At 33.1% G+C, this 22,889-nt stretch overlaps 1 protein-coding gene across 1 annotated transcript in view; it reads left to right on the top strand.

Annotated features, from left to right (window-relative positions):
- The window catches only part of LOC148312324 (putative fatty acyl-CoA reductase CG5065), a 31,872-nt gene extending 9,425 nt beyond the window's left edge, over positions 1-22,447 (top strand). The window contains exons 2-11 of the mRNA XM_088277486.1: positions 6,289-6,413; positions 10,763-10,879; positions 10,961-11,209; positions 12,458-12,603; positions 15,240-15,349; positions 17,565-17,757; positions 18,444-18,593; positions 19,725-19,814; positions 20,449-20,712; positions 22,008-22,447. Of these exons, the coding sequence (XP_088133612.1) occupies positions 6,303-6,413; positions 10,763-10,879; positions 10,961-11,209; positions 12,458-12,603; positions 15,240-15,349; positions 17,565-17,757; positions 18,444-18,593; positions 19,725-19,814; positions 20,449-20,712; positions 22,008-22,164 (1,587 nt within the window). The 5' untranslated portion in view covers positions 6,289-6,302 and the 3' untranslated portion in view covers positions 22,165-22,447. The remainder of the gene's footprint in view (positions 1-6,288; positions 6,414-10,762; positions 10,880-10,960; positions 11,210-12,457; positions 12,604-15,239; positions 15,350-17,564; positions 17,758-18,443; positions 18,594-19,724; positions 19,815-20,448; positions 20,713-22,007) is intronic.
- Positions 22,448-22,889: the final 442 nt, after the last annotated feature.

Here is a 22,889-nt window from a genome sequence, read left to right as displayed (position 1 = left end):
AAATCGTCAATATTCAGTTGTGCATGTTTTCGGAATGCCAAAAATTGTACTATATCCCAGAAAAAGCGGCATATTTTTAGATTAATATATTTTCAACTCGCTATTTTTCAGGAGATCGTTTTTAAAGTTTAAAATATAATGAAATGTATTGAAAATAAATATCAAGCCACTTATTGAACTTTTTACTGTGCAACAGATCTTTTTAGAAAAACACGAACGTTTTTTCTCCATTTGAAAAACATTTAGTACATTTAATAAAATAATAAAACAATACCTACCTTTTCTTCAAAATGCAAAAACAACACTTTCTGCCCTGTAGCGGGTAAATATTAAGTTAAAAATATGCAGCGTTTGCTGGGATATAGTACATTTTCTGGGCATTCCGAAAACATGCACAAATCGACGATTCTTGATATATCGCTCACTCCTTTCAAGAACGTCATAAATAAAAAACTTGATTTTTCAGGAGAGCGTTTTTTAAGTTTAAAAATGTAACACAATGTATTAAATAAATATCAAGCCACTTATATAACTTTTTACTGTGCAACAGATCCACTTAGGTAAAACCTGAAGGTTTTTTCTCCATTTGAAAAATATTTATCGTATTTGAAAATAAATCTTTTCTTCAAAATTCAAAAACAACACTTTCTGCCCTGTAGCGGGTAAATATTAAGTTAAAAATATGCCGCTTTTGCTGGGATATAGTACATTTTCTGGGCGTTCCGAAAACTTGCACAGCTGAAAATTGACGATTTTTGACATATGACGTTGTTGAAAGGAGTGAGCGATATGTTTCATCTCAAATTGAGTCACCTTATATGGTTGATATGCTTGACTTTTTCAGCCACTGACTAAATTTCCTTCGCAACAGTCGTCAGTAGTGTTTTGATGAAATAGTCTATTAACCTCGTTACCAGAACGGACAAACTCACTCCCATGCGAAATTGAATATCACTCAAAAATATTCATGTAATATGTCAATTTTCTACGAAATAAGTGTCATCAAAATTTATTATTATACCTTGAATATCTAAGGTAAATATATGTATGTCCATGGCCATATGTATGTATTTATGTATGTAGTACCTATAGCTCTTCTTTTGAGTGGCTATGCAATATTTGAAGATATACACACACTTATATATATATATATATATATATATATATATATATATATATATATATATATATATATATATATATATATATATATATATATATATATATATATATATATATATATATATATATATATATATATATATATATATATATATATATATACATATGTATATATATATATATATATATATATATATATATATATATATATATATATATATACATATATATATATATATATATATATATATATATATAATAATAATAATAAATCCCTTACCGCACCCCAATGGTGCATAGGGCACTGCTTCATATAAACGCAGTGTTATCTCGATCGATTACACATGAAGGAAAGGTGATCAGCCCTCCGCTTCAGGTAGGTACCAGTCCAGTGTAATATTGAATAAATATTAGAGTGAAAAAATCACTATTTATTTATTAAACCCCCCTGGGAATCGAACCCGGGACCTCCAGAACGGTAGGCGAGCATGCTGACCATTACACTATGGAGGCGGACAAAATATAATAACATATATAATAACATATATATATATATATATATATATATATATATATATATATATATATATATATATATATATACATATATATATATATATATATATATATATATATATATATATATATATATATATATATATAAATATATATAATATTCCCGATGAGCAATTTGTATTTCTTATTTTGGGACATGGGATTAAGGTTAACAAGACTGGAACACAAATAATAAAGTTACAAAAAAAAATTAAAGTTGTTTTTAAAATATGTTTTACCGTTCTTTCTTCACTCATTCGTTCCACGTGTAATTTTATATATAAAATTAGTAGCAACAAAAAAGCCTTGAAATCTTAATTAATTTTTGTTGCTGATTTTATACACTGTTTAGTTATCCTTTTTTGCTAGAACCATTCTTTACTTTTGGAGTCGCGTTCGGAAAAAAATCTGTTTTTCAAACGTCAATCACTTTGAAGCACACTTCATACTTTTTACTCGCATATTATTCGGATAATAAATACGCCGAATAATACGTTTTAATGATACCTGCTGACCAGATCCGGAAAATATGATGAATTCTGTATACAGGTGACGCAAAATAAATCACCCTATCGGAAAATGTTATAATTTTTCAAAATGGCGTCGTGCGTCAATCACATTTGACGTTTGTAAACTAGACAGGTGCAGTATACAAACAGATTGATAAAACAAGCACGGTAAAATTCCATCGTCCGGCTTGATTGGCTTGGATTGGCTTGTGTTTTTATCCATATTTTTTCGGATCGGAGCTCTTGATCGGTGCGTGAACACGTTGCGCGTAAATTCCGCTAAATCACGCAAAACTGTCGCAGTCGCTTTAATTTTTCAAAACCGGACTGCCGGACGGTAAAATTCCGTGTAGCGCACAAACGCCCTTAGTCTATGATATGTCTTCATTTCTTACGACTTCTCGGATCTCGCATATTTCTTATCTTTATATAACTCCGCCTCCGTTGTGTAATGGTCAGCACGCTCGCCTACCGTTCTGGAGGTCCTGGGTTCGATTCCCAGGGGGGGTAAAATAAATATAAGTGATTTTTTCACTGTAATATTTATTTAATATTACCCTGGACTGGTACCTGAGGTGGAGGGCTGATCACCTTTCCTTCATGTGTAAACCATCAAGATAACACTGCGTTTATATGACGCAGTGCCCTATGCACCATTGGGGTGCGGATAAGGGTTTTATTATTATTATTTATTATTGTTTTCATTGTAATATTTATTTAATACTACCCTGGACTGGTACCTGAAGCGGAGGGCTGATCACCTTTCCTTCATGTGTAAACGATCAAGATAACACTGCGTTTATATGAAGCGGTGCCCTATGCACCATTTGGTGCGGATAAGGGTTTTTTTTTATATATGATATAACTATTCAAAATATTATTGATTTTGCTAAAAATAAAGAATGCCGTGTACTTGAAAATTTTTAAATAAAATCATGACATATTAATCGATTGTGCAAATGTTAAAAAAAAATTGTCAACCGTACAATGCAAACAAAGACGCCTTGGAGTCTGGTGGAACTGGTTTCAGCGCCAAGATATCACGAGAATATTTACTTAAAATCAGAATAAATCATTTTGTTTTATTTACATTTCATGTTGCGTATAAAAAGCTGGTTATCGTACAAAAAAGATAAATTACCCAACAATTTAATATATATAGGCGCATTCCACGTATCGCTTACTCCTTTCAAGAACGTCATAAATCAAAAATCGTCAATTTTCAGTTGTGCATATTTTCGGAATGCCCAGAAAATGTACTATATCCCAGCAAGAGAGGCATATTTTTAACTTAATATTTACCCGCTACAGGGCAGAAAGTGTTGTTTTCGCATTTTGAAGAAAAGGTATTGTTTAGTTATTTTTTAAAAAATAAACCAATTATATTTCAAATGGAGAAAAAAACCTTCAGGTTTGACCTAAAAGGATCTGTTGCACAGTAAAAAGTTCAATATGTGGCTTGATATTATTTTTTAATAAATTGTATTGCATTGTTAAACTTTAAAAACGTTCTCGTGAAAAATCTAGTTTTTTGATTTCTGAGGTTCTTGAAAGGAGTGAGCGATATGTGTCGCCTACTTTCAAAATCCGCCAGATTCAATTTTATAAGATTTAAAAATATATACTCCATCGGAATGCCAATTGTGGACATTGTTGTTGAAAATATTTAAATACTTAAAAAACTTACTTAGAAAACTCTGCTAAAAAATACTTCAAAACAGCGTTGTATTTCAAATTCAGATATATTCATGGAACTTGCTTTCTGACCCATATCGGCCAATCAGAGAGCGGGATAGGTCAAAAATTAAGATGACGTCATTATCGGTTTGTTTTTCGTGTTTTTTTAAATACTGAATAATTTTCTAAAAAAATTGAAAAATTCTCTATTTTACAATATTTAATCTAAAGACAGACAAATCTTTTGTACATAAATGTTACCCGGAGAATTTCGCATTTTTTGTAAAATCGACTTACATGGATCTGGCGGATTTTGAAAGAAGGCGATACATATTATGTGTATAAATATATATATACCTAGTAAATAAGTAAAATCACTCCCTAGTAAAATCAAGTATTAAAATCATACACCTAAGTAACTTAGAATCAATGTAATGTATAAACTCATGCCTCTAGCGAGATAGCGAGTGTTTTTGCCTACAATTTACACTCACGAGTTACATGAAATTATGATAATTTAATTTTTTTAATGTATTGTATATATATATATATATATATATATATATATATATATATATATATATATATATATATATATATATATATATATATATTTATGTATATATATATTATTTTTTGACATCTCATCAAAGATGAAGAAGAATATGGAAGTCTGGGCATTTACGGGGCTTACGACCGTCATAGGCTGGTTTAAGTGATCACTTTACACACGTGTAACATTCACCAATTCTACCCATTATTGACAACCACACTTCTCAAATTCTTGGAAGTTCTATATATATGAACCAATTTAGAAACTATCATTTACCAATAGATGCCTCTAGTGAAGTTCTAGTGATTCATGAACAAGGTAAGCCCCGTAAATGCCCAGGCTTCCATATTCTTCTTCATCTTTGATGAGATGTCAAAAAATAATATGAAAATAAATCCTGTAATTGGAGATAATCCAGATTTTGTGAACAAGTATTTGGACACACTCAAAATGTTGTGTATATATATATATATATATATATATATATATATATATATATATATATATATATATATATATATATATATATATATATATATATATATATATATATATATATATATATATATATATATATATATATATATATATATATATATATATATATATATATATATATAGATATATATATATATATATATATATATATATATATATATATATATATATATATATATATATATATATATATATATATATATATATACATATATATATATATATATATATGCGAACATACATATATTTAGCAAATTATTTCTCCGACCTTTAATAATTCATACACGTACCTTCAAGGTCCTACTAATATTATGCCATACGAGGTCACAGCGTTTATTTATTTAAATGAAATTTAAATAACCAGTAATTAAAAAAATAATAATTAAAAATCAACCTTTCGGACTAAGCGAGGTACAACCCTAGTCTGGTATTATTTTTTATTACATAGTCACAAATTTATAATTTAAATAAGAAAATTGTGTAAACAAATTACGAAATAAACTGCAAACTGAATGCACTCAGAATAAATTTATAAAGCAAATTTATTATATCTGGTGTGAAAATTAAATATTTTTATTTTAAATTTGTTTTGTATTAATTTTCACATGTCTGTAGAGAATCGATCATTGTTTGATCAATATTGTTTGAACAAGTATGATAATATATTCATATGTAATACTTTGTCATCCGCCTCCGTAGTGTAATGGTCAGCACGCTCGGCTACCGTTCTGGAGGTCCAGGGTTCGATTCCCGGGAGGTGGGTGTCAAATAAGTGATTTTTTCACTCTAATATTTATTCAATATTACCCTGGACTGGTACCTGAAGCGGAGGTCTGATCACCTTTCCTTCATGTGTCAAAGATTAAGATAACACCGCGTTTATATTATGCAGTGCCCTATGCACCATTGGGGCGGGGATAACGGTTTTATTATTCAATTTATATTTTTGTTTCAATTTATGAAATCCAGATATGTGAACAAGTATTTGGACACACTCAAAATGTTGTAATTCGTTAATAATTTTATGGTTTATATTGGTGAGTCCCTGCAGAAAAAAGATTATATGATATATCGCAGTCATACAGGAGAAAGTGACCAAGTGCATTTTTTAGAAAAACGTGATCATTGACTATTTGATATCTTACTAGCTTAATATTGCCCTGAAAAATATCCCAAAGGATTTTAAACTTGTAAGTATAATATATTGACTTGGTAAAAATGACTAACTGCATTGATGTTTATTTTGTTGCCAAGCAAAAGTGACTTAAATGGCCCTCCTGAACATTTTACGTTTTGTTAGTTGGTCACTTTCCCCTGTACGACTACGATTTGTATTTATATGTAGGCAGTTAACATATTAATGTTTTTTTTCAGATATATAAATCAAAATGGCGGACAATCAGGTGAGCAACGGGGCAGTGCATGAAGTGTCAAACATCGCAAGATGGTACGATAATCGATCCGTTTTCATCACTGGAGGAACAGGTTTCATGGGAAAGGTAAGAAAACATATGAAAAATATATTATTACCATTAAAATTTTTAAAATTTAGAAGCATTTACTTTGTTTGTAGTCATTTTTACTTTTTTTTTTACAAAAATGCAAGTTATGTTAGTATACATATATCGCTCACTCCTTTCAACAACGTCATATATATTTTTAAAAAAAAAAAACTAGATTTTTCAGTAGATCGTTTTTGAATTTTAAGAATATAATAAAATGTATTAAAAATACATATCAAGCCACTTATTAAACTTTTTGCTGTGCAACAAATCTTTTTAGGTAAAACCAGAAGTTTTTTTCTCCATTTGAAAAATATTTAGTATACTTAAAAAAATAATTAAACAATACCTTTTCTTCAAAATGCAAAAACAGCACTTTCAGCCCTGTAACGGGTAAATATAAATTTCATTAATTGATTCGGCAGTCACTTTGTGGTAAAATCTATCCATTTATAATTAATTTTTTACTTAGTAAATACCACTATTTCTAAAATCTACTGTGACACGTGTTTCGATGCTTTCCGCATCATTTTCAAACACTGATTACGGTGTTTGAAAATGATTCGGAATGCATGGAAACACGTGTCACAGTAGATTTTAAGAAAAAGTGATATTTACTAAGTAAAACATTAATTAAAATGGTAAATATTAAGTTAATTAGCACTTATTACGGTGTTTGAAAATGATGCGGAATGCATCGAAAAACACGTCACAGTAGATTTTAAGAAATAGTGGTATTTACTAAGTAAAATATCAATTAAAAATGGTAAATATTAAGTTAAAAATATACCGCGTTTGCTGCGATATAGTACATTTCCTAGGCATTTCGAAAACATGCACAACTAAAAATTAAGGATTTTTGATATATGACGTTATTGAAAGGAGTGAGCGATATGAGAATCGCCAGAAATATCCTTTTATTTCAATAAACTCCCTAAAGAAATAAAAAAATAGATGATATGAAAATACTTAAGAAAAAAATTAAAGCTCATTACATTTAAATCTTGAAAAAGTATACAAAAAAAGACTATTATATCTTTTATTATATAACATTAAACCACGAGTGTAAGTCCCTCTCCAAGCACAAGAGCACAGTCTCTTTTATGGACAGCGAATCGAAATATAAAAGTTCTCCATATGTATAAATGATTCAAATGTACTATGTTATAAATAATAATGTAAATATATTAAGTGAACAAAAAAAAAATATATATATATATTACAACATTCATATATATAGAACTTCCAAGAATTTGAGTAGTGTGGTTGTCAATGATGGGTAGAATTGGTGAATGTTACACGTGTGTAAAGTGATCACTTAAACCAGCCGATGACGGTCGTAAGCCCCGTAAATGCCCAGACTTCCATATTTACTTCATCTTTGATGAGATGTCAAAAAAATAATATGAAAATAACTCCTGTAATTGGAGATAATCCAGATATGTGAACAAGTATTTGGAGACACTCAAAATGTTGTGTAATATATAATAATTATATGATTTTTTTGTTCGATGTGTCGGTGATCACCTCGCAGAACATACCATCTATCATCTTCAGCAGTTCTGAAGACAAAAGTTATGCAAAAAAATGTGTGTGCGACGCCTTGGAGGGCAAACGTACTAATTGCAAGTTGGCTAATTTGTGCGTTTAGCGTTTAATACGATAATACCTACTCTTAACAATGACATTTAGTAGTGATTGGGTTCATTCTTTGTCACTTATATAAATGGGTAAAACTTATACATATATATATATATATATATATATATATATATATATATATATATATATATATATATATATATATATATATATATATATATATATATATATATATATATATGTATATATATATATATATATATATATATATATATATATATATATATATATATATATATTTTTTTATTTTTTATTTTTTTATTTTTTATTTTTTTTATTTTTTTTTATTTTTTTTTTTTTAAACCCTTATCCGAACCCAATGGTGCATAGGGAACTGCGTCATATAAACGCAGTGTTATCTTGATCGTTTACATATGAAGGAAAGGTGATCAGCCCTCCGCTTCAGGTACCAGTCCAGGGTAATATTGAATAAATATTACAGTGAAAAAATCACTTATATTTATTTTACCCCCCTTGGGAATCGAGCCCGGGACCTCCAGAACGGAAATATTATTCCATTACAATGCTTAACATTTTTCTTGTTGAACAATAATTTTTTACACCATCTTTTTAAATGCTTTATTTTAAACATTTTTAATGTAAAGTACCAATCATTTTCATGTGCCATCAATGCTGATATTTTTCCTTTAAAAAGTTAAAACATATTTCTTTTAAAATCCTAAATATTTTTTCACTAAAAATAGTAGACTTATACGAGTATATGTTTATTTATATGCTTACTATTTAAAGTTTTTTTTTTGAGAATTCAAATGTCTAATGTTTCTAAGAATTTTATGGCACTTTCCCAGAAAAATATTTATCATTTCTTCGTTTGTATAATTGAATGAAAAGATTAATATAGTATTACTGAAAATTCCATTGTGTTCCCATGCAATAACACATTGGAATTTTCAGTAGTGAACCAGGATATAGAACCTATAATACCCGAGCGCTACCAGTATAGAGAGAGGCATGAATAATACATCGCTAGCTGTCAATTTGCATCGAATGGGATGGTGATCGCGCCGTGAGGACGGCTTCACAATTTCCTGGATAGTTTTGGCGAATGCTCCTTGTATCCGTGCTTACTTTGAAGAAACAGGTCTCCAGTTCATGAAGGACACACGAGCTAATTGGTCCAAACACAAAGGAGACATTTTTGAATATTAATTGCGTACATGACATAGCTGTTGAATGAAAACATTAAAATCATTATCGATTCAGCCATCTTGGACGTGCTGGATTTCACGATACGTCTTTATGAGGACAGGAAACTTGTTATTAATTGACTAACTACAACATTTTGAGTGTGTCCAAATACTTGTTCACAAATCTTGATTATCTCCAATTAATAATAATAAAACCCTTGTCCGCACCCCAATGGTGCATAGGGCACTGCGTCATATAAACGCAGCGTTATCTTGATCGTTTACACATGAAGGAAAGGTGATCAGCCCTCCGCTTCAGGTACTAGTCCAGGGTAATATTGAATAAATGTGACAGTTAAAAAATCACTTATATTTATTTTATCCCCCTTGGGAATCGAACCCGGAACCTCCAGAACGGTAATATTATTCCATTACGATGTTTAACATTATTCTTGTTGAACAATAATTTTTTACACCATTTTTTTAAATGCTTTATTTTAAACGTTTTTCATGTAAAGTACCAAACATTTTCATGTGCCAGAACGGTAGCCGAGCGTGCTGACCATTACACTATGGAGGCGGACAAATCTCCAATTATACGAGTTAATTTTCATATTATTTTTTGATAACTTAACAAGGATGAAGAAGAATATGGAAGTCTGGGCATTTACGGGGCTGGCGACCGTCATAGGCTGGTTTCAAGTGATCACTTTACACACGTGTAACATTCATCAATTCTACCCATGATTGACAACCACACTGCACAAATTTTTGGAACTCCTACATATACGATCAATCGCAAAACACAGTACATATCGCTCACTCCTTTCAAGAGCGTCATAAATAAAATAAAAACTTGATTTTTTAGGAGAACGTTTTTAAAGTTTAAAAATATAAACAATGTATTAAAAATAAATATCAAGCCACTTTTTGAACTTTTTACTCTGCAACAGATCTTTTTAGGTAAAACCTGTAGGTTTTTTCATTGTATATTAGTATATTTAAAAATATATTAAACAATACCTTTTCTTCAAAATGGAAAACAACACTTTCTGCCCTGTAGCGGGTAAATATTAAGTTAAAAATATGCCTCTTTTGCTGGGATATAGTACATTTTCTGGGCATTCCGAAAACATGCACAACTTAAAATAGATTTTTTTTATTTATGACGTTCTTGAAAGGAGTGTGCGATATGAGTTCACAACAGCCATCTTTGTTGGATTGAGAAAGCTTTTATTTAGCAGAGACCCTTTGATTTGGATGTACGCGTATGGAAGATCCATACCTCGGATTATTTTAAAATTTATTTATTTGTTTAATATATAATAGCTACATTTTTTAAGTACAACATAATACTATATATATGGCATCTATACATATGGCAAACTTATAGTTTTAGATTCGCTGTGCTTCTCCAAAAAAGAGACTGAGCTCTTGTGCTTGGAGAGGGACTTTCACTCAAGGAAAAACCTGAAACATGATTTAATTTGAAAAAAAAATATTCACCTTATACATATTTTTTTGTTTCTGTCACAGGTTTTGGTGGAAAAGCTTTTAAGCTCTTGTCCTGGTATCACGCAAGTGTTCATGCTGCTCAGAAGAAAAAAAGACATATCTCCCGAGAAGAGGCTGGACCAGTTAAAGCAGTCTCCGGTAAGCCTTTAAAAAGCTTAAAAAGCTTTAGATTAAAAGCTGTTTTATATATATTAGCTACAAATATTCTTCATTCTCCAGATATTCGACGCCCTGAGGAAGCAGTTCCCCCAGCGCTTGGACAAGATGGTGGCCATTAGTGGCGACATTCTCCAGCCAGAGCTGGGCATCAGTCCGGAAGACCTCCGCACCATCTGCTCCTCGGTCTCCGTGGTCTTCCACTCCGCTGCTACTGTCAAGTTCGACGAGGCCCTGCGCCTCAGCGTGGGCATGAACATCCTCGGAACTAAGTGTATGCTGAACGTGGCCAAGAAGATGCCGAAACTAGAGGTATATTTAGCAACCACATGTCGCTCACTCCTTTCAAGAACGTCATAAATCAAAAAAGTTGATTTTTCAGGAGAACGTTTTTAAAGTTAATAAATATAATACAATTTATTAAAAATAAATATCAAGCCACTTATAAAACTTTTTACTGTGCAACAAATCTTTTTAGGTTAAACCTGAAGATTTTTTCTCCATTTGAAAAATAAGTATTTTGTTTTAAAAAAATAATAAAACAATACCTTTTCTTCAAATGCAAATACAACACTTTCTGCCCTGTAGCGAGTAAATATTTAGTTAAAAATATGCCTCTTTTGCTGGGATATAGCACATTTTCTGGGCATTCCGAAAACATGCACAAATGAAAATTGACGATTTTTGATTTATGACGTTCTTGAAAGGAGTGAGCGATGTAGCTTATAGCAACCATAAGTTGCGGTTTGCTACGTCGGGGTTGACACTTATAGCGAGTTGCTATTTTTGAGTTTTTGGGCATGTGTTGCCGTGTTTCGTGATCACGTTTTTTTTACTATAATGAGGGAATGCCAGAATAAAATTAAAAGAATGTTTTTACTCACAGTTAGTCATTCTATTTATATAAGTGCGTACAATGAAATCAGAATAATTACAAAATACTTAATATATATATAAGTATTAAGTATTTTAATAATAATATTAGACATTGAAATACCACACTCCTCAATTCAATAATAATAAATCCCTTACAGCAACCCAATGGTGCATAGGGCACTGCTTCATATAAACGCAGTGTTATCTCGATCGATTACATATAAAGGGAAAGGTTATCAGCCCTCCACTTCAGGTACCAGTCCAGTGTAATATTGAATAAATATTAGAGTGAAAAAACCACTTACAGAAAAGGTGAATTAGTGAGAAAATAGATTTGTGTGTGTTCAATGTATATAATGTAGAAAGGTGCTCATTCAGAGATGGTGTTCAATCTAACAGGTTTCACTGTATATTTATTAAACCCCCCTGGGAATCGAACCCGGGACCTCCGGAACGGTAGCCGAGCATGCTGACCATTACACTACGGAGGCGGACGAATATTTTACCAATGATTACTGAATTTACCAATGATTATCCCTAATATATTATTAGATTAAAACCAATATTTTTAGCTTTTCCACTTTATTTTTATTTGACCAGCGACCGGGTTTCGTCGTTACCGACATCATCAGACTGGTCAGTGGATAATATAAATGTATTAATGATTATCCCGTTTGATTTCAGGCTTTCGTCCATGTCAGTACTGCGTACTGCAACTGTGATCGTCCAATCATAGACGAGGTGATCTACCCGCCTCCCGGCGACTTGGACAGGCTTCTGCAATGCCTCAACTGCATGGACGACAACTTACTGGACTCTATGACACCAAAGTAAGTCACTTTTAAATAAGAACAAAATTATATAAACATATACTAGTATAAACATACAGATGAAGAAGAATAAAATTATATAAACACATACTAGTATAAACATACAGATGAAGAAGAATAAAATTACATGAACATACAGATGAAGAAGAATAAAATTATATAAACACATACTAGTATAAACATACAGATGAAGAAGAATAAAATTATATAAACACATACTAGTATAAACATACAGATGAAGAAGAATAAAATTATATAAACACATACTAGTATAAACATACAGATGAAGAAGAATAAAATTATATAAACAAATACTAGTATAAACATACAGATGAAGAAGAATAAAATTATATAAACATATACTAGTATAAACATACGGATCGGCTGTCCAAATTTAAAACACAGTAAGGGACATTTTTTTGTAGTAAGTTTTTTTTGTATTTATGGACTAAGTAGACTCTACTTAGTCCAAAAATGGAAAAAAAACGTCCCTTACTGTGTTTTAAATTTGGACAGCCGAGATGAAGAAGAATAAAATTATACAAACATAAATAATAATAAAACCCTTACCGCACCCCAATGGTGCATAGGGCACTATGTCATATAACCGCAGTGTTATATTGATCGTTTACACATGAAGGAAAGGTGATCAGCCCTCCACTTCAGATACCAGTCCAGGGTAATATTGAATAAATATATGACACCAAAGTAAGTCACTTTTAAATAAGAAAAAAATTATATAAACATATACTAGTATAAACATACAGATGAAGAAGAATAAAATTATAAAAACACATACTAGTATAAACATACAGATGAAGAATAATAAAATTATATAAACAAACACTAGTATAAACATACAGATGAAGAAGAATAAAATTATATAAACACATACTAGTATAAACATACAGATGAAGAAGAATAAAATTATATAAACACATACTAGTATAAACATACAGATGAAGAAGAATAAAATTATACAAACATAAATAATAATAAAACCCTTACCGCACCCCAATGGTGCATAGGGCACTATGTCATATAACCGCAGTGTTATATTGATCGTTTACACATGAAGGAAAGGTGATCAGCCCTCCACTTCAGATACCAGTCCAGGTAATATTGAATAAACATAACAGTGAAAAAATTACTTATATTTATTTTTACCCCCCTTGGGAATCGAACCCGGTATCTCCAGAACGGTAGCCGAGCGTGCTGACCATTACACTACGGAGGCGGACATTATTAGAATCTATGCTACAAAATTAAAAATGCAAAAACAGAAAAATATTTTATCACATGAAACTCCTTGTTTATATACCAAAACGAATCAATGCTGTAATTCCTATTGCCTAACTCTATTTTTAAAGGCGCAAATCGTTACGAACATAAAAACGTATCAGCTGTGCTAGGCCTATTGCCTGAAATTATTTTTAAAGGCGCTACATTTTTTACATATAATATAAAAACGTGAAAATCGTAAAAAATTCTATTCTATCAATTTTTCGTTGAGCGTAACATTTTCCATACACGTGGGCTATTGTGGATGGAATCGTCATCGCTGCTGCTCACCATGCACACGGGTCAAATGTATCTGATGCCGGTAGCCGGACATCCGAGTGACGGGTACCGAGCCAGCCCCCAAAACAAACCTTTTGTATCATTCTCAGGTAGAAAGTTACACTCTAGTGTTTATAAAAATCATTGAATCCTCGTCCCAGTATACCTAAACTGACCATTTATTTTTGTCCTCAAAACGGGACATCAATTTTTACGTACAATATTCAAGAAAACACGTATTTTTTATAGTTTTTAAGTATTAAGAGAAGAAAAAGAATGTTGATAAAGAAAATAAGAGGAATAAATGATATTAACATGAAAAAAATATGTTGTTTTATATTGGGACAGGGTAAATAAAAACGGGACGGTCCCGTTCAAAACGGGACGTATGGTCACTTTAAGTATACCGCACACTAAAAACGGGTGAGAAAAAAAATATGTTTGCTTGTCACACTAAACTGATGAAGAAAAAAAATGACATAGGACTCACCGGAATAATGTCGATGTCGAATGACATTCGACATAGGACTCACCGGAATAAAGCCGATGTCTAATGATATTCGACATAGGACTCACCGGAATAAAGCCGATGTCGAATGACATTTGACATAGGACTCACCGGAATAAAGTCGATGTCGAATGACATTCGACATAGGACTCACCGGAATAAAGTCGATGTCGAATGACATTCGACATAGGACTCACCGGAATAAAGTCGATGTCGAATGACATTCGGCATAGGACTCACCGGAATAAAGTCGATGTCGAATGACATTCGACATAGGACTCACCGGAATAAAGTCGATGTCGAATGACATTCGACATAGGACTCACCGGAATAAAGTCGATGTTGAACGACATTCGACATAGGACTCACCGGAATAAAGTCGATGTCGAATGACATTCGACATAGGACTCACCGGAATAAAGTCGATGTCGAATGTCATTCGACATAGGACTCACCGGAATAAAGTCGATGTCGAATGACATTCGACATAGGACCGGAAAGGGTTAATGGTTTCAGAACAAACTTGCATTGATTGCCGGGTCTGACATGCACTAATTATTATTTTCAGATTGATCGGGAATCGTCCTAACACTTACACATTCACTAAGGCGATGGCGGAATACGTTTTGCAGACAGAGGGAGCTGGAATGCCCATCACCATCGTCAGGCCAAGCATTGGTAAGAAAAGATTAGTTTGTCTTTTAAGTTTGTCAATATAAATATTAAACAAATAAGCCTAATATAAATAGCGTTTTTTAAACATAAAGATTCCGGAACTTACTTATAAACTCGTGGAAAAGGTCCCGGAATTCGCTGATTTTTTTTAAAAATATCAATTAAACATTCATTAAAATACCATGTCTGTTGGTGAGATGTAAAGAAGCTTTTTATTAAGCAGAAACTCTAATATTAGTATGTGAGGTCCAAATCCTGGATTATAATCACACACATGAGAAACGCCAGAAAATATCATTTTCTTTTTTATTATTAAGGTTATAATTTGACCAGATAATGACCCGTAAATGCCCAGACTTCCATATTTTTCTTCATCTTTGATGAGATGTCAAAAAATAATATGAGAATAACTCCTGTAATTGGAGATAATCCAGATTTTGTGAACAAGTATTTGGACACACTCAAAATGTTGTAAATAAATTATCTGGTCAGATTATAAGCTTAATAATAAAAATGAAAATGGTATTTTCTGGCGTTTCTCATGTGTGTGATTATAATCCAGGGTTTGGACCTCACATACTAATATAAGAGTTTCTGCTTAGTAAAAAGCTTCTTTACATCTCACCAATAGATGTCTGTAGTGAAGTTCTAGTGATTCAAGAACAAGGTTTCCAAATTGGTTCATAAAATATCATGTGTTATTGTTTTCACGAATCATTTAAATATACATTGTAATTACAAATATTTTTTCGTCTAATTTATTTTGAAAATTAAATAAAAATAAAATTTATCCGTGAAAAAAGGTGCCGGAACGCCGTTCCACCGCGTTCCACAGAAAAAAAGGACCTGGAAATATTTCTTTGTAAGCAATAACAAAATAATATTACATTCGAGTATGTGAAACTCCTTGTATATATACTAAAACGTTTCACTCCTGTTATGCCTGTTGCCTGAAATTATTTTCAAAGGCGCAGAATATTTTACTTCATATACTACTACTACTACCATCACGCCGTTTCCCCGCAGGGGTAGGCAGAGAGGATGGAACACCACACTCTTCTGTCCTGACATACACTCCTCGCCTCCTTCACATCCATACATCTAGTCATACATGCCCTCCGATTACGCAGACTTTTGACACCGCCAGATTTTAGGTTCTGATTGATCTGATCGTGCCAAGTCTTTTTCGGTCGTCCTCGTTCTGTTTTCCCTCTCACATTCGCCACATATATTTTCTTAGTCATTCTCTCGCTATCCATTCGCTCCACATGGTCCATACCACCGCAAAGAACTCTTCCTAATCTTTTCAATTATTCCTCGTTCAGCCTTACATTCCTTTCTTATATCGTCGTTTTTAATTCTGTCATACAATGATTTTCCACACATTCGTCTGAGGGAGCGCATTTCAACAGCGTTCACTCTGCTTTCATCCTTCCTTTGCTAGTTCCATATAAAACGTTTTACTTCATATAAAACGTATCAATCGTGCGAGAGAGATGGATAAAGAGTGAGAGAGAGGTGGATAGAGAGTGAAAGGTATTTTAAAAAATTAAACACACATAAAATATTGTGTGATCAACCCCTAACATAAATAGCTGCCTGTTTAGTCAACAAAGGTTTGGGCACATTTAAAATATTTGTCACCACCCCTAAAATATAGTGTGACCAACCGCTCATATAAATGGCTGCTATTGTTGTGAACAAAGGTTTGGGCACACTTAAAATATTGTGTGCCTAACCCCTAACATAAATACCTGGCCATATTTGTGAAGAGATTTGGGTTAATTAAAATATTATGTGACCAATCACTAACATAAATACCTGCCATTTCAGTCAACAAAGATTTGGGCACATTAAAAATATTATGTGACCAACCCTTAACATGAATACCTGCCATATTTGTGAAGAGATTTGGGTTAATTCAAATATTATGTGACCAACCCCTAACATAAATACCAGCCATTTCAGTCAACAAAGATTTGGGCACATTTAAAATATTGTGTGACCAATCACTAATATAAATACCTGCCATTTCAGTCAACAAAGATTTGGTACACTTGAAATATTGTGTGCCCAACTCCTAACATAAACAGCTGCCATATTTGTGAATAAAAAATATTTGGGCACACTTAAAATATTTTGTGCCCAACCCCTAACAATTTGGGCGCATTTAGAATATCTTATATTTTAGTTTAGTTTGAGTTGATTATCATTCCAGTTTCTGCCTCTCTGGCCACTCCGTTCCCGGGCTGGGTGGACAACCTGAACGGCCCTTCGGGCGTGTTCGCTGGAGCCGGGAAGGGTATACTCCGTTCGTTCATGTGCCGTAGGGACATGAGGGCTGACGTCATTCCGGTGGACATTTGTATCAATGTCCTCATAGTCGCGGCCTGGAACCTGGCCAAGGAGAAGTCAGTTTTTTAATATTTCTTATAATTTTTTTTTTAATTTACTCGGTCCACCTTCGTAGTGCAGTGCTCTACTACTCTAAAAGTACTTTACATATCGTAGTCGTACAGGAGAAAGTGACCAACTAACAAAACGTAAAATATTCAGGAGGGCCATTTAAATCACTTTGGCTTGGCAAGAAAATAAACATCAATGCAGTTAGTCATTTTTAACAAGTCAATTTATTATACTTCCAAGTTTAAAATCCTTTGGGACGTTTTTCAGGGCAATATAAAGCTAGTAAGATATCAAATAGTCAATGATCATGATTTTGTAAAAAATGCACTTGGTCACTTTCTCCTGTGACTACAATATGTTCAAAAATGAATTGTTATCTATTTCATTTCAATTGATACAGCTCAAAACTACAAGTTTCCACAAACAAAGGTAGTCTAAATAAACAAATGAAACGCTCGAGCCACGTGTTCGTCGACACGTGATTGCCAAACACGCGTCTCGCATCTGACCTAAAATAATGCCACACGAACTGGCACTTCAGTGGAACGCATAAAAACTGGCCATCGCTCATTTAATTTTTTTAACAAGTCAATATATTATACTTCCAAGTAAAAATCCTGTGGGATGGTTTTCAGGGCAATATTAAGCTTCAAATATAAATTATAAAAAAAGTCCTGTTTACGTTTTTCAGAAATGCGCCGATAAGGGTGTACAACATCACGACCGGGGAGTCGAACCCCGTGCTGTGGGGTGAGCTGGAGAAGTGGGGACATCATCAGATTGTGACCAACCCCTATGACGCAGTGCTGTGGTATCCAGGAGGCTCCTTCAAATCCAACAGGTGCGATTCTCATACATGATCCACATGCCCAAACCATCTCAACACACCTTTCTTGGTTTGATGGATAGTGCTCATCTCGGCCTTACACCCTTTCCTTATATCACCATTAGATCATCACATGCCCAAACCATCTCAACACACCTTTCTTAGTTTGATGGATAGTGCTCATCTCGGCCTTACACACTTTCCTTATATCACCATTGGATCATCTCATGCCCAAACCATCTCAACACACCTTTCTTAGTTTTATGGATGATGCTTATCTCAGCCTAGTACCCTTTCCTTATATCACCATTGGAACATCTACCATACATGGTCTTGCCGCACTGAGAGATGGCATCCCGACTGCATCCAGTCTACTCTCATCCTTCCCAAACCATCCCAACCCGCCTTCCTTAGTTTGCTGGATAGTGCTCATCTCAGCCTTGCACCCTTTCCTTATATCACCATTGGAACATCTACCATACATGGTCTTGCCGCACTGAGAGATGGCATCCCGACTGCATCCAGTCTACTCTCATCCTTCCCAAACCATCCCAACCCGCCTTCCTTAGTTTGCTGGATAGTGCTCATCTCAGCCTTGCACCCTTTCCTTATATCACCATTGGGACATCTACCATACACATTTTTTAATAAATTTTACATGTGGAATATCCATTATTCATAAATGCCCTGCATTCTTTCCTTATATCACCATTGGAACATCTACCGTACACAGTTTTTTTATAAATTTTACACATGGAATATCTACCATTCATAAATTTCCTGCATTCTTTCCTTATATCACCATTGGAACATCTACCAAACATGGTTTTTACGCACTGAGAGTTCTTCCATGTCCCAGGTACAATTTTTAAACATCATTCACATGCCAAAACCATCTCAACACACCTTTCTTAGTTTGATAGATAATGGTCATCTCAGCCTTGCCCCCTTTCCTTATATCACCATTGGAACATCTACCATACATGGTTTTACCATCTTTTTTTGCCAACACCATGTTTCACCCTCGAATACATTAGAGTATGCACCAGGCTTTTATTGTTTACTGCCAGTTTAGCTATCAAAGATCGAATTAATTATGACTTATCGAACTGTGCCAACATAAATTTTGTTTTTTCCTGATTCCAGATTCCTTCACTGGATATGTGTGGGTCTGTTCCAGATATTTCCAGCCTACATAATTGACTTTTCATCCCGTCTTGCTGGTAGCAAACAGAAGTGAGTATTTTTTTTGTCTTAAATACATATTTTTACATATCGCTCACTCCTTTCAACAACGTCATATATCAAAATAGGTACTTGATTTTTCAGGGGATCGTTTTTAAAGTATAAAAATATAATAAAATGTATTCAATATAAATATCAAGCCATTTATTGAACTTTTTACTGTGCAACAGATCTTTTTAGATAAAACCTGAAGGTTTTTTTGACCATTTGAAAAATATTTAGTATATTTAAAAAAATTATCAAACAATAACTTTTTATCAAAATGCAAAAACAACACTTTTTGCCCTGTAGCTGGTAAATATTATGTTTAAAATATGCCACTTTTGCTGGGATATAGCACATTCTTTGGGCATTCCGAAAACATGCACAACTGAAAATTGTCGATTTTTGATATATGACGTTGTTGAAAAGAGTGAGCGATATGTCAAATGTGAAGCGTGATTCAAACGATGAATGTGGTAAAATGGTAGATAGAAACGATTGATGCGATCTATCTTGTATGAAATGAATTCGGGAAAGAAGAATTAAACGACACATCCGGGAAAACGATTATTCGAGGAACGATAGGTAGATGTTTCACTGTATTTACTAAGTAAAACATTAATTAAAAAAACAATATTTTCAGGCTGAGTATGGTCAGGATCCAAGACAAGGTGATTAAGTCCACCCAGGCCCTGGAGTACTTCACCACCCATGAGTGGCGGTTCCTCAACAAGAACGTCATCCACCTGAGGTCCAAGCTCTCCGAGTCGGACGTGAAGACCTTCGATATAGACGTGAAGAGAATCCAGTGGAAGGCTTATCTGGAACACTACGTCATGGGGATCAGGAGATACATCCTCAAAGAGAAGGACGAGGATATTCCTGCGGCTAAAGTGCATATGAGAAAGTAAGTTTTCAACTCTTAACCTGTTAAACGGGCGGGAATACTGATTCACTCCGTGTCTTCAATTCATTTGGAGACATGTATGGATGACTAATACCTTTGTTGTTCGATAAATATTCAATTCAATTTATTTTATTTATGGATAATAACTGTTCGCCTCCGTAATGGTCAGCTCGCTTGGCTATCGTTCTGGAGGTCCCGGGTTCGATTCCCAGGGGGGTCAAATAATTATATGTGATTTTATTCACTTTAATAATTATTCAATATTACCCTGGACTGGTCCTGAAGCGGGAGGCTGATCACCTTTCCTTCATGTGTAAACGATCAAGATAACACTGCCGTTATATGACACAGTGCCCTATGCACCATTGGGGTGCGGATAAGGGTTTTATTATATAGATAATATACACATTACAAGCTTAAATTTAAATTGTGTACATTAACATAGATATAGGCACTATAAAATAGAAAATAAGCAAGAATACTATTGCTTAAGGTGTAGAAGAATCCAACTTCGGAAAACTCCTTCAGACACATGGAACAGATCAATATCCAATGAGATATTGTTCAACATAGCGGTAGGTAAATATACGTCCATAAATATAATATAATAAACATATTTTTCAAGGACGTATTCATGTGTCCTTCCCGTACCCGATATTGTTTGCGTTGGACGTATTTATGCGTCCCGCCCGGTTAATAGGTTAATTTCATTGGTATACTGGCAAAAAACGTTTACTCTGAAATCCCTATTTGATAATCTCTGTTATTAAACTTTTGGAGCCACGAGAAATCTATTGCCAACAGTTTTTAAAATATGTTTTCAAGGGCCAACATTAATTTTTTTTAAATATTAATAGCTTTTGCCAAATAATTTATAATTTACTAGAAATCCCTTTTTGTAAATACAGACTCGTGCAAAGTCACTCATTTTTCATAGCTCCAAAACTGTTTTATTTATTCAACAAAGACTATATGTTAGACTTTAATATACCTTAGTTTGTTTCGATTTAAAGTTTTGCTTAAATTATTTATTAAAAAAATATGTCTAAGTACCTTCTTCTTTTAAACGTATAACTCATACAGTACCTACATATTTCCTAACTTTTTCCCCGTAAATGCCCAGATTTACATATTCTTCTTCATCTTTGATGAGATTTCAAAAAGTAATACGATTAGTATTTAGTTCAGTTAGTCAGCTAGCCGGTACACAGACGCTTCCACAGCCCGACCGGCACAGCAGACAGACAAAAACTGTGCCAAGCCAAGTGTATAAAAGGGATTTCTTTTCATTCCAGAATGTTCCTGCTCCACTACATCACCAAGAGCCTGGTATTCTACGCCATCTGGAGACTGCTCGTTGCCAATTCACCTTTCGCCAGAAAAATCAGCTACAACATCATAAGCTTGGCTCTAGCAGCCATCACTAAATTCACTAGTGCGTTTAGCTACTGAGACAACAATTATTTTTGGGTATATGCAAATCTTTGATCACACAGCACTCACTCCTTTCAAGAACGTCATAAATAAAAAAACTTGATTTTTCAGGGGAACGTTTTTATAGTATAAAAATATAACACAATGTTTTAAAAATAAATATCAAGCCACTTATTGAACTTTTTACTGTGCAATAGATCTTTTTAGGTAAAACCTGAAGGTTTTCCCTCCATTTGAAAAATATGTAGTACTTATATTAAAAAAAATAATTAAAGAATACCTTTTCTTCAAAATGCAAAAACAACACTTTCTGTCTTGTAGCGGGTACATATTAAGTTAAAAATATGCTTCTTTTGCTGGGATATAGTACATTTTCTGGGCATTCCAAAAACATGCACAACTGAAAATTGAGGATTTTTGATTTATGACGTTCTTGAAAGGAATGACCGAAATGTGGGCTCCAACGATTAATATATTTTATACACATATTTTTCATATCATTTTTTGACATCTTACCATAGATGAGTAAGAATATGTAAGTCTGGGCATTTACGGGGCTTACGACCGTCATAAGCTGGTTTGAGTGATCACTTAACACACTTGTAACATTAATTTAAGAGTTTCTGCTCAATAAAAAAGCTTCTTCATCACACCAATAGATGTCTCTAGTGAACATTCTAGTGATTCTTGCACAATGTTTTATAATTGTATTTAATTTGCATACAAAAGTTCCAAGAATTTGA

Source organism: Brachycentrus maculatus, unplaced genomic scaffold (genome assembly GCF_059751285.1).
Source record: "Brachycentrus maculatus isolate JH-2025_06_01 unplaced genomic scaffold, ASM5975128v1 h1tg000043l, whole genome shotgun sequence".
Classification (NCBI taxonomy): domain Eukaryota; kingdom Metazoa; phylum Arthropoda; class Insecta; order Trichoptera; family Brachycentridae; genus Brachycentrus; species Brachycentrus maculatus.
The sequence above is the reverse complement of the archived record's forward strand: the minus strand, read 5'-3'. Positions and strand labels throughout refer to the sequence as shown.